This window comes from Chiloscyllium punctatum, chromosome 5 (genome assembly GCF_047496795.1).
Source record: "Chiloscyllium punctatum isolate Juve2018m chromosome 5, sChiPun1.3, whole genome shotgun sequence".
Classification (NCBI taxonomy): Eukaryota; Metazoa; Chordata; class Chondrichthyes; order Orectolobiformes; family Hemiscylliidae; genus Chiloscyllium; species Chiloscyllium punctatum.
This window is the reverse complement of record NC_092743.1, coordinates 72,828,073-72,840,338: the sequence shown is the minus strand read 5'-3', so window position 1 is coordinate 72,840,338 and position 12,266 is coordinate 72,828,073. Positions and strand designations below refer to the sequence as shown.

General features: G+C 44.3%; 1 protein-coding gene across 1 annotated transcript in view; it reads right to left on the bottom strand.

Moving 5' to 3' along the window:
• Positions 1 to 12,266, bottom strand: part of LOC140476793 (uncharacterized) — a 567,118-nt gene that overhangs the window by 122,591 nt on the left and 432,261 nt on the right. Inside the window, exons 43-44 of the mRNA XM_072569588.1 lie at positions 10,464 to 10,550; positions 10,192 to 10,324 (exon numbers count right to left, since the gene is read on the bottom strand). Coding sequence (XP_072425689.1) covers positions 10,192 to 10,324; positions 10,464 to 10,550 — 220 coding nt within the window. The remainder of the gene's footprint in view (positions 1 to 10,191; positions 10,325 to 10,463; positions 10,551 to 12,266) is intronic.

Below are 12,266 nucleotides of genomic sequence, written 5' to 3'. Positions count from 1 at the left end.
AGTCCTACTTTGTCCCTGACTGTTTGACTCACTTCTGTTCTCAGCTGTACCCGTCTCAGATCGATTTCTTTCCTCACTATCTCCCTGGATCCCACCCCCCCACCTTACTAGTTTAAATCCTCCCAAGGAGTTCTCGCAAATTTCCCTGCCAGTATATTAGCCCCCATCCACTTCTACCCCAGAAAAGATTCCAATGATCCAAAAATGTGAATCCTTCTCCCATACACCAGCTCCTCAGCCATCTGCTCTATCCTCCTATTCCTGCCCTCACTAGCTCGTAGCACTGGGAGTAATCCAGATATTACTACCCTTGAGGACCTCCTTTTTAAATTTCTGCCTGACTCTCTGTAATCTCCCTTCAGAGTCTGAACCTTTTCCCTTCCAATGTCGTTGGTTCCAATATGGACAATGACCTCCTGCTGGCCCCTCTCCACTGTGAGAACATCTGCACCCTCTCTTAGACATCCTTGATCCTGGCACCAGGGAAACAACACACCATTCTGCTTTTTCTCTGCTGGCCACAGAAATGTCTGTCTGTACCTCGGACTACAGAATCCCGTAACACAATTGATCTCTTGGAAGCCGACGTACCCCTCATTGCATTAGAGCCAGTCTCAATACCAGAAATTTGGCTGTTCGTGCTATGGTCCCCTGAGAATCCATCGCCTCCTACATTTTCCAAAACAGCATACTGTCAACTCATCTTTCAGACAACGTACTATGAACAAATCCTTTCACACAAGGAGGCCTGAAAACAGTCATGTGTAGTGAATAGTTACTGGTGTATTTTTCTGTCGTTCATTCAGATTGTACAATTGTCACTTTCCTCTTGCCTCAGTTACACTGGTGACTTGCAGGAATCTTGGGAAACATGTCAGGTCAAAGTTGAACTGAAAATCAACTGGGCAACACAGTGGCTCAGTGGTTAGCACTGCTGCCTCACAGCACCAGGTAACCGGGTTTGATTTCAGCCTTGGGAGACTGTGGAGTTTGCACATTCTTCCTGTGCCTGCGTGGGTTCATTCCGTGTGATCAGGTTTCCTCCTACTGTTCAACCATGTGCAGGTTAGGTGAATTGGCTGCGATAAATTGCCCATTGTGTTCAGGGATGTGTAGGTTAAGTGCATTAGTGAAGGGATGTGTAGAGTAATAGGATAGGGGAATGATTACTCTTCTGAGGGTCAGTGTGGACTTGTTGGGCCTAATGGCCTGTTTCCACACTGTAGGGATCCTATAATGACGATGAACACGACGACAGAGGCAATTAATTGATTAATATCTCAGAATTGAAAAGTTGCCTCTTCCACATGGAGATTGCTATTGCTGCACAGCCTAATATGCTCTAGTTCAATTCTTAAGTTAGCAGGTTGGAGCCATCTCCTGGTGTGCTTATATTTTTGCCAGATTTCAGACATATATGTAAACCCCAATCCAGACACTCACCATGTTAAAATTTCTCTCTTTAACTCTTTCCCTCTCTGTGCAGGTGCTGCCTGACCTGTTGTTTGTTTTTCCAGCATTTTCTCTTTAGCTGATGAAAAGTTCAACCTTAGGCAATTGCCAGGTGCAGAGTTGAGACTGGATTCTCCTGAACCATTGCTCACAGGTTGGGGAAGGTAGGAGAGCTACCAACATCGCAAAGGGTAGGCAATGGAGCCAGGTGAGGGGCAGGGCATAAGGAAGAGAACCTTCTACTTACCAAATCATGTTATAAGTGATTTGGCTTCCCACTGGTTGGTTTGATGAACCACTTAAAAATGTGCAATTAAGGGCTATTCTCGCCTGGCAATTTGAGCTCATAAAATGAGCCATAGTAGGATTACAGACTAGGTTGTAATAGCAAATTGTGCTAAGGTTAATCAATGCTGTTAATTTGGTGTAGGGATGGGGGGTTTGACAAATCGTGACTTACCCACTCCACTTCAAATATAGATGGGCAGCATGGAAATTTGGTGATATCACTTTATTTATGTGACGATAACACTGGGCAGAGTTATTCCTGTGTTGTCAAGTGCCACTCTATCCTGTTGGAGCCTGAACCATGTGTATAGTAATTCTTAAAGGCATTCTTAAAAGGAATATACATCAAATGGAGGAGGCTGTTTAGGATATTGCAAGAATGGGTGCGTTGGGGCAGGAGGACTTCAAGGGCCACTATTAATAGAAGTTGGAGCAACTAACAAAGAGGTCAAGCTCAACTGTTTGGACCTGCAGGTTTACAGCAATGCTGTCACCTGGACAGTTAGTTCGGTGAATGCATTTTTACGTCGATCTCTCTCTATCTGCCCCGACACCATTCAATGTACCTCATACCCACAACTAAATAATCTGCAAATAATTCACACTATTGTTTAAAACTTTGATTTTATTGACATTTAAAGAACACATATCATAGTAGTTATCCATCATGTACTTTATATTCATAAAGGTTAGGCTAGTTTGCTTTAAGGTTGTCAGTCTCAGAAAGGTATTGACCTCAGAGAAGTGTTTAGTATTTTTAGCATCTGAAAAGATAACTTTTAAACTGACATCAGTACAAAGGAAAGAAATGATTGACAATTAACTGGCATGTGTGTCTCTTTTATAGTCGTACATATATATCAGTCAAAATATTTGACCGCTTGGATGCAAGAATGACGGGGCACTTTCAGTTTAATGGAAAGCATATCTTGTTTCATGAGAGAAATCCAATGCTTATATTCTGGACAACCACGTGCAAAAGGTGAGGGTGGCATGGTGACTCAGTGGTGAGCACTGTTGCCTCACAGCGCCAGGGACCTAGGTTTGATTCCATCCTCGAGCGACTGTCTGTGTGGACCTTCCATATTCTCTCCGTACCTGTGTGGGTTTCCTCTGGGTGCTCTGGTTTCCCCCCACAATCCAAAGATGTGCTGATCAGGTGAACTGGCCCATATTGTTCAAGGATGTGTAGGTTAGGTGCATTAGTCAAGGGTAAATTTAGGATAACAGGGTAGGGAAATGAATCTGGGTGGGTTACTCTTTGGAGGATCAGTGTGGACTTATTGGACCAAAGGGCTTGTTTCCACACAGTAGGGATTCTATTCTATAAATAAGTGTCATTAGCTGAAGCTTCAGCTGCAAATGAGATGAATATTGAGGCAAAGATTGACATGGATTGTGTATTTCTGGAGAGTCATGTGCAGCTTAAGAGTGTGTAGGTAGAGAGAGAGAATAAACGATCTCTCAACAGTAAAACAGAACCGTGCAGGTAGCACAGGGATCCTCTAAGTGCACTGCATACTCAAACTGGTATTCAATTCTAAATAGGTGAAGGCAATGTATCAGCAATGGCAGGTATTTCTGAGAATGATTCAGGAGACACAGCAGAGATTCATCCTGAGGAAAAAGAAGCATGATACAGGGACGAGGAGGCAATCATACTAGGGAAGTCAGGAATAGCATAAGTCAAAAGAGAAAACATCTGGCCTCTCACTCCATGTTCCCTTATCTTACTCAGTTGCCTCTTGTGCAGCACCTTGTCAAAGACCTTCTTGAAGTCCAGGTAGATAACATCCATTGGATCTCCTTGATCTCCTCTATAATATGGTGAAGGGCAGTGGGTAACCAGAGGATTGGGAAGCTTACAAAAATTAACAGACAGCAACAAAAAAAGAAATAAGGAGGGAGGAGATTAAATATGAGGGTAAGCTAGCTAGTAATATAAAGGAAGACTGTAAGAGTTTCTTTAGATATATAAAAGGCAAAAGAAAGGCAAAGGTGGGAATTGGGCCACTAGAAAATGATGCTGGAGAGATAGTAGTGAGGAACAAGGAAATGGCTGAGGAACTGAATAATTACTTTGCGTCAGTTTTCACAGTGGAAAGCACAAGTAATATCCCAAAAATTCAAGAGTGAGGAGGCAGAACTCAGCATGGTGGTCATCACCTAGGAGAAGGTGATAGAAAAACTGAATGACCTGAAGATGAATAAATAACCTGGACCAGATGGACTACACCCCAGAGTCCTGAAGGAGATAGCTGAAGAGATAGCGGAGGTGTTGGGGTGATCTTTCAGGAATCGCTAGAATTAGGCAGGGTCCCAGAGGACAGGAAAATTGCTAATCTGACATCCCTGGTTAAAAAGGGAGTAAGGGATGGAAAATTACAGACCGATTAGCCTAACCTCGGTCGTGGATAAGATCCTGGATCCGTTGTGAAGGATGAGATTTCTGAATACTTGGAAGTGTATGGTAACATAGGGCAAAGTCAGCATGGTTTCATCAAGGAGGTCATGCCTGACAAATATGCTAGAATTCGTTGAGGAAATAACAAGCAGATTAGATCAAGGAGAGCCTGAAGGTTCTACACAAGAGGCTACTGAGTCAGATAAAGGCCCATGGTAATAGAGACAAAATGCCAGCATGGAAAGAAGCTTGGCTGTCTGGTAGAAAGCAGAGTGGGGATTAAAGGGTCCTTCTCAGGATGACAACTGGTGACAAGTGGTAGTCCTCAAGGATCAGTGTTGGGACCACAACTTTTCACTTTATACTTTAATGATCTTAATGAAGGAACTGAGGGGTTTCTGGCTAAGTTTGCAGACAATACAAGATTGGATAGAGGAACAGGTAGCATTGAGGAGTCGGGGAGGCTGCAGAAGTATTTGGATAGGTCAGGAGAGTGGGCAAAGCAATGGCATATGGAGTACAATGTGGGAAAGTGTGAGGTCATGCACTTTGGTGGGAAGAATAGAGGCATGGACTATTTTTTAAATGAGAAGAAAATTCAAAAATCTGAAGTGCAAAGAGTCCAGGATTCTCTCAAGGTAAACTTGAAGGTTGAGTCAGTCATTAGGAAGGCAAATGCAATGATGGCACTTATTTTGAGAGGACGTTTTTCAAGGGAGTTCTTTTTTATTATTTTCTTTTTATTCCCTACAGTGTGGAAACAGGCCCTATGGCCCAACAAGTCCACACCGACCCACCGAAGAGCAACCCACCCAGATCCATTCCCCTACATTTACCCCTAACACTTTAGGCAATTTAGAATGGCCAATTCACCTAACCTTGATTAGTAGTGCTGGAAAAGCACATCAGGTCAGGCAGCATTCGAGGAGCAGGAAAAATCGATGTTTCGGGCAAAAGCCCTTCATCAGGAATAGAGGCAGGGTGCCTGCAGAGTGGAGAGATAAATGAGAGGAGGGTGGAGGTGGGGAGAAAGTAGCATAGAGTACAATAGGTGAATGGGGGTGGGGATGAAGGTGATAGGTCAGAGAGGAGGGTGGGCGATAGGTGGAAAGGAAGATAGGCAGGTAGGACAGGTCATGAGAGCAGTGCTGAGCTGGAAGGTTGGAGCTGAGGTGAGGTGGGGGAAGGGGAAATGAGGAAACTGGTTAAATCCACATTGATGCCATGGGGTTGAAGTGTTCTGAGGTGGAAGATGAGGCATTTTTCCTTCAGGCATCGGGTGGTGAGGGAGCACTGGTGGAGGAGGCCCAGGACCTGCATGTCCTCAGCAAGTTCGGGGGGGGAGGGGGAGTTGAAATGTTGGGCCACAAGATGGTGGGGTTGATTGGTGTGGGTGTCCCAGAGATGTTCCCTAAAGCGCTCTGTTAGGAGGCGTCCAGTCTCCCCAACGTAGAGGAGGCCGCATCAGGACCAACAGATACAATAAATGATATTGGTGGATGTGCAGGTAAAACTTTGACGAATGTGGAAGGCTCCTTTGGGGCCTTGGATGGAGGTGAGGGAGGAGATGTGGGCACAGGTTTTGCAATTCCTGTGGTGGCAGGGGAGGGTGCCAGGACAGGAGGGTGGGTTGTTGGGGTGCATGGACCTGACCAGGTAGTCACGGTGGGAATGGTCTTCCACCGCAGGAAATGCAAAACATGCGCCCACACCTCCTCCCTCACCTCTATCCAAGGCCCCAAAGGAGCCTTCCCTATCCATCAAAGTTTTACCTGCACATCCACCAATATCATTTATTGTATCCGTTGCTCTCGATGCGGTCTCCTCTACATTGGGGAGACTGGACACCTCCTAGCAAAGCGCCATAGGGAACATCTCCGGGACACCCGCACCAATCAATACCACCGCCCTGTGGCCCAACATTTCAACTCCCCCTCCCACTCTGCCGAGTACATGCAGGTACTGGGACTCCTTCCCAGCTGCTCCTTCACCACCTGGAGGATTAGATTAGATTAGATTAGATTAGATTAGATTACTTACAGTGTGGAAACAGGCCCTTCGGCCCAACAAGTCCACACCGCCCCGCCGAAGCGTAACCCACCCATACCCCTACATCTACATCTACCCCTTACCTCACACGACGGGCAATTTCGCATGGCCAATTCACCTGACCTGCACATCTTTGGATTGTGGGAGGAAACCGGAGCACCCGGAGGAAACCCACGCAGACACGGGGAGAACGTGCAAACTCCGGAAATTCAGTCGCCTGAGACGGGAATTGAACCCGGGTCTCTGGTGCTGTGAGGCAGCAGTGCTAACCACTGAGCCACCGTGCCGCCCTAAACTTTGACGAATGTGGAAGGAGTAATGCTTCATCTTCCACCTCGGAACACTTCAACCCCATGGCATCAATGTGGATTTCACCAGTTTCCTCATTTCCCCTTCCCCCACCTCACCCCAGCTCCAACCTTCCAGCTCAGCACTGCCCTCATGACCTGTCCTACCTGCCAATCTCCATTCTCACCTATCCACTCCACCTTCCTCTCTGACCGATCACCTTCATTCCCACCCCCATTCACCAATTGTACTCTTTGCTACCTTCTCTCACCCTCCTCTCTGACCTATCACCTTCATCCCTACCCCCATTCACCTACTGTACTCTATGCTACTTTCTCCCCAGCTCCACCCCCCTCTCATTTATTTCTCCACTCCGCAGGCTCCCTGCCTCTATTCCTGATGAAGGGCTTTTTCCCAAAATTTGGATTTTCCTGCTCCTCGGATGCTGCCTGGCCTGCTGTGCTTTTCCAGCACCACTCTAATCTAGATTCTGGTTTCCAGCATCTGCAGTCCTTGTTTTTACCTAATTCACCTAACCTGCACATCTTTGGACTGTGGGAGGAAACCCACACAGACACAGGGAGAACATGCAAACTCCACACAGACAGTTGACCGAGGCAGGAATCCCTGGCGCTGTGAGACAGCAGTGCTAACCACTGAGCCACTGTGAATATCAAAGAAGAGATGTAGTTCTGAGGCTATATATCTCTGAGTATTGTGCGCGGTTTTGGACCCCATATCTCAGGAAGGATGCACTGGAGCATGTTCAGAGGAGGTTCATGAGAATGGTCTCAGGAATAAAAAGCTTAACATATGAGGAATGTTTGAGGACTCTGGGTCTATACTCAATGGAGTTTAGATGGATGGGGTGTGGGGGTGGAGAATCTAATTGAAACATACAGAAAACTGAATGACCTGGACAGCATGGATGTTGGGAAGGTGTTTCCGTTGGTAGGAGAGACTTAGATCTAAGGGCATTAAGGACAAAAGGGTAACTAGGGAAAGAAAAGGGCCCATCAAAGATCAGCAAGGCGGCCTTTGTGTGGAGTCGCATAAAATGCTAAACGAGTATTTTGCATCAGTATTTACTGTGGAAAAGGATATGGAAGATATAGAATGTAGGGAAATAGATGGTGACACCTTGCAAAATGTCCATATTACAGAGGAGGAGGTGCTGCATGTCTTGAAATGCATAAAAGTGGATAAATCCCCAGGACCTGATCAGGTGTACCTTAGAAGCTAGAGAAGTGATTGCTGGGCATCTTGCTGAGATATTTGTATCATCGATAGTCACAGGTGAGGTGCTGGAAGACTGGAGGTTAGCTAACGTGGTGCCACTGTTTAAGAAGGGTGGTAAGGACAAACCAGGGAACTATAGGCCAGTGAGCCTGACATTGGTGGTGAGCAAGTTATTGGAGGGAATCCTGAGGGACAAAATGTACATGTATTTGGAAAGGCAAGGACTGATTAGGGATAGTCAACATGGCTTTGTGCATGGGAAATCATGTCTCACAAACTTGATTGAGTTTTTTGAAGTAGTAACAAAGAGGATTGATGAGGGCAGAGCAGTAGATGCGATGTATATGGACTTCAGTAAGGTGATCGACAAGGTTCCCCATGGGAGACTGATTCGCAATGTTAGATCTCATGGAATACAGGGAGAACTAGCCATTTGGATACAGAACTGGCTCAAAGGTGTTGAGGACAGAGGGTGGTGGTGGAGGGTTGTTTTTCAGACTGGAGGCCTGTGACCAGAGGAGTGCCACAAGGATCGGTGCTGGGTCCTCTACTTTTTGTCATTTACATAAATGATTTGGATGCGAGCATAAGAGGTACAGTTAGTAAGTTTGCAGATGACACCAAAATTGGAGGTGTAGCAGACAGCGAAGAGGGTTACCTCAGATTACAACAGGATCTTGACCAGATGGGCCAATGGGCTGAGAAGTGGCAGATGACGTTTAATTCAGATAAATCCAAGGTGCTGCATTTTGGTAAGGTCCTAGGGAGTGTTGCTGAACAAGAGATCTTGGAATGCAGGTTCATAGCTCCTTGTAAGTGGAATTGCAAGTAGGTAGGATAGTGAAGAAGGCATTGGTATGCTTTCCTTTATTGGTCAGAGTATTAAGTACAGGAGTTGGGTGGTCATGTTGTGGCTGTACAGGACATTGGTTAGGCCACTATTGGAATATTGTGTGCAGTTCTGGTCTTCTTCCTATCGGAAAGATGGTGTAAAACTTGAAAGGGTTCAGAAAAGATTTACAAGGATGTTGCCAGGATTGAAGGATTTGAGCTATAGGGAGAGGTTGAACAGGCTGGGGCTGTTATCCCTGGAGCGTCGGAGGTTGAGGGGTGACCTTATAGATGTCTACAAAGTTATGAGGGGCATGGATAGGATAAATAGACAAAGTCTTTTCCCTGGGGTTGGTGAGTCCAGAACTAGAGGGCATAGGTTTAGGGTGAGAGGGGAAAGATATAAAAGAGACTTAAGGGGCAACTTTTTCATGCAAAGGGTGGTACGTATATGGAATGAGCTGCCAGAGGAAGTGGTGGAGGCTGGTACAATTGCAACATTTAAGAGGCATTTGGATGGGTACATAAATAGGAAGGGTTTGGAGGGATATGGGCCGGGTGCTGGCAGGTGGGACTAGATTGAGTTGGGATACCTGGTCGGCATAGAAGGGTTGGACCAAAGGGTCTGTTTCCATGCTGTACGTCTCTATGACTCTATGATTCTATGGCACAGCCTTAGAGTAAAGGAAAGACCTTCTAGAATGGAGATAAGGAGAAACTTCTTCAGATAGAAAGTGGTGAATCTATTAAATTCATTCCACAGAAGGCTGTGGAGGCAGGTCATTGAATATATTTAAGACTTAGATAGATAGGTTCTTGATTATCAAGGGGATCAAGGGTTACATAGAGAAAGCAGGAGAATGAGGCTGCAAAACATGTCAGCCATGATTGATTGGTGGAGTAGACTTGATGGACTGAATGGCCTAGTTTCTGCTCCTATGTCTTATGGTCTTATGATTGTGCAGCCAGAGCCAGGTCTATGTGGTTTAGCTGTGTAGGGGGAGTCATTATTACCTTATAATAACATGTGTTCAAAGGGTTATAAAGATCTTGAACTTCAACCAACATCAGATCACTTGAAGCATGATATAATATAGGAAATATGCTCATCTGTTATAATACAATAGCTTAACGTAAGCACATATGTTCCTGTTGGATTCAATACCTTACCATCAACATCCCACTCCTTGTGTTGTGGGACACAGGACACATCACAACATTCTCTCATCAGGTAACACATCCTGATGGACGCAAACTCACACCACTATCCTTTCCCATTTCCCTGAGTACATTGTGATGTTCAATATTACTTCACAGCAAAATATGTTTTCCTGGCAACATGCCAGCTTGATGCAAATGAAGCTTGAAGCCCAGTTGTGGGAGTGCCTCAAAACTTATTATTCATGCACTGAGAAAAATCCCAGCATGAACTATATCAAAATTTCTAGGCCAAAAGAAAATGACTAAATTACATCTATGGCAAGAAAATATCATGAGATATGGTAAAACTGGTTCTAATCAGGTTAAAGTTTTACATTGAATTCTAAATATGCAACTTGAAATATATTATAAAATAGTCAAATTATAAAATAATACTTATTATTTTTACTTAGTCTTTAATTAAGGCACACTGCATTTACCTCTCAGTGGTTGTCGGTCGGGTCGAACAGCCGCTAGCTCTGTCACAGTTTCAGTTCCACGTTCTCTAAACAACCAACGACGTGATGTGTTAAATCCCAGTTCTTGTTTTGTTTTCAGGTTCTTCATACGCAGCTGAGATAACAGGTATTTATTGTACATGCTTAGATTTGTAGCCAGCAACACTTAAATGGAGCAACTTTTTCCTTTAAGTGAAAGGCAAAAAATTGTTTTCCAAAGGAGTTCCTTCAGCACATTCCCATAAATCACTCACCTTAAATAGTCTTATCCCCTTATGTAGGTAAGGGTTTAGTAACACAAAGGAGACTTTTTTGATTTCACCAATCCCTTCAAGGTTTACCTATAAATAGGCAATAAAGTGTTAATAGGACAAACCTACCAAGCAATAACCACAAATAAATTGGATTATTTTAGCAAAATGTTGCAATCATGAGAAAGCTCTGTTTCCGTGTTGTACAATTGTATGAATCTATGATTCTATTTACTAGGTTCACACCTTATTTTCTTTTAAATTCTATTCTTACTGCTAAATAAATGACATCACAATTCCCCACCAGTATATTCCAGCTACCACCTGTTCTCCACTCATTTAATTTGATGAAATCTCATGCAGCCACATCATGTTCTCTTTGCTATCTCCATTCTCATTCTAGCCTTGTGTCATGTTGATTATCAGAGCAGTTTGGGTACACTTGTACAAGATGCAGAAAATAGTGAGGAAGACAAATGGCACATTGGGGAATCTAGAATGTGGGGGGCAGGATAAAGTGTTGATAAGTTAGGACTGATGTGAAGAGAAATAGAATTATGAATCTTTAGAATTCTCTAGGCCATAGGATCGTCGATGCTCTGTTGTTGAGTATATGTGGGGTTCAGATACACAGATGTGGGGGCGATCAGGGAATCGAGATCTGAGTGCAAACTGGAAAGATGGCATACTCTGCAGAGAGCCTGCAGAAGTGAAGAGTAAATGTAAAGAATACATTCAACATTTATTTAATAAAGGCAGAGGAACTGGAACCATTGAATGAAAAAAGGAATTTCCTGGAATGATTTTTAACCTGTTCTTAAGGAGTGCAAACTAGCCAAAGATATATATGTGATAAAAGGAGAAGGATTGATAGAATCTCTACAAAAACAACAAAAAAAGAGCTTGGAGAGAAAGCCAAAAGAATTTGTAACGTCTGCAAGGAGACATACACTAAAGGAAAATGATCAGAAGACCATCTGAGAGGCACAATAATCTCATTGGAGAGAATTGCAAAGACCAGGAAATAACAAATACCATACAAGGTGTACACAGCTGGCTTCTGGCTTATGAAAATAATCTTTGAGGCAGCACAATAGCTTGGTGGTTAGCACTGTTGCCTCAGTGCCAGGGCCTCGGGTTTGACCCCAACCTCTGGTGAGTGTGAAAGTTTTCTTCAGGTGCTCTGTTTTCCTTCCACCATTCAAAGATGTGCAGACTAGGTAGATTAGCATGGGGAAATCGAGTGTTAGAGAAAAATGGTAACGAGTGGGTCTTGGTGGGATATTCTTCAGAGGGGCAGTGTGGACTCGATGGGCTAAATGGCCTGCTTCCACACATTAGGAAATCTATGATTCTATGAATCTTAGGGAAATTAGAGTAATTGGAAGACTCTTTTGAAGAAGCAGGACACAGAATCATGAAGTTATGTCTCTGCCTTGGCAAATTGGAAAGCCACACAACTACCAGGCAATGACCCTGTCCAACATCACACCACCTTGCCATCTTGAATGTAACAATGACTTTCAAAAGTATGGCCATCACTGAACACCTCCAATGTCCATGTGGTTATTATTGACGAGGAATTGAATTGAACTGGGCCTACTTCCTGCAGGCATAATTGCCAGGGAAGTTCAATTGCTCTCTGATCTCCCACATCTGACAGGAGCAGCATATCACTCCACTGATTGCCATTTTTGCCTCTTTACTATCCAGCAGACTTATAGAGACAAAAGGTCTTACCTTGTTGCTACTTTCCCTCAACAAAGCTCAGCATTCACCTAGGTCCACACTTAGATTTACCACTAG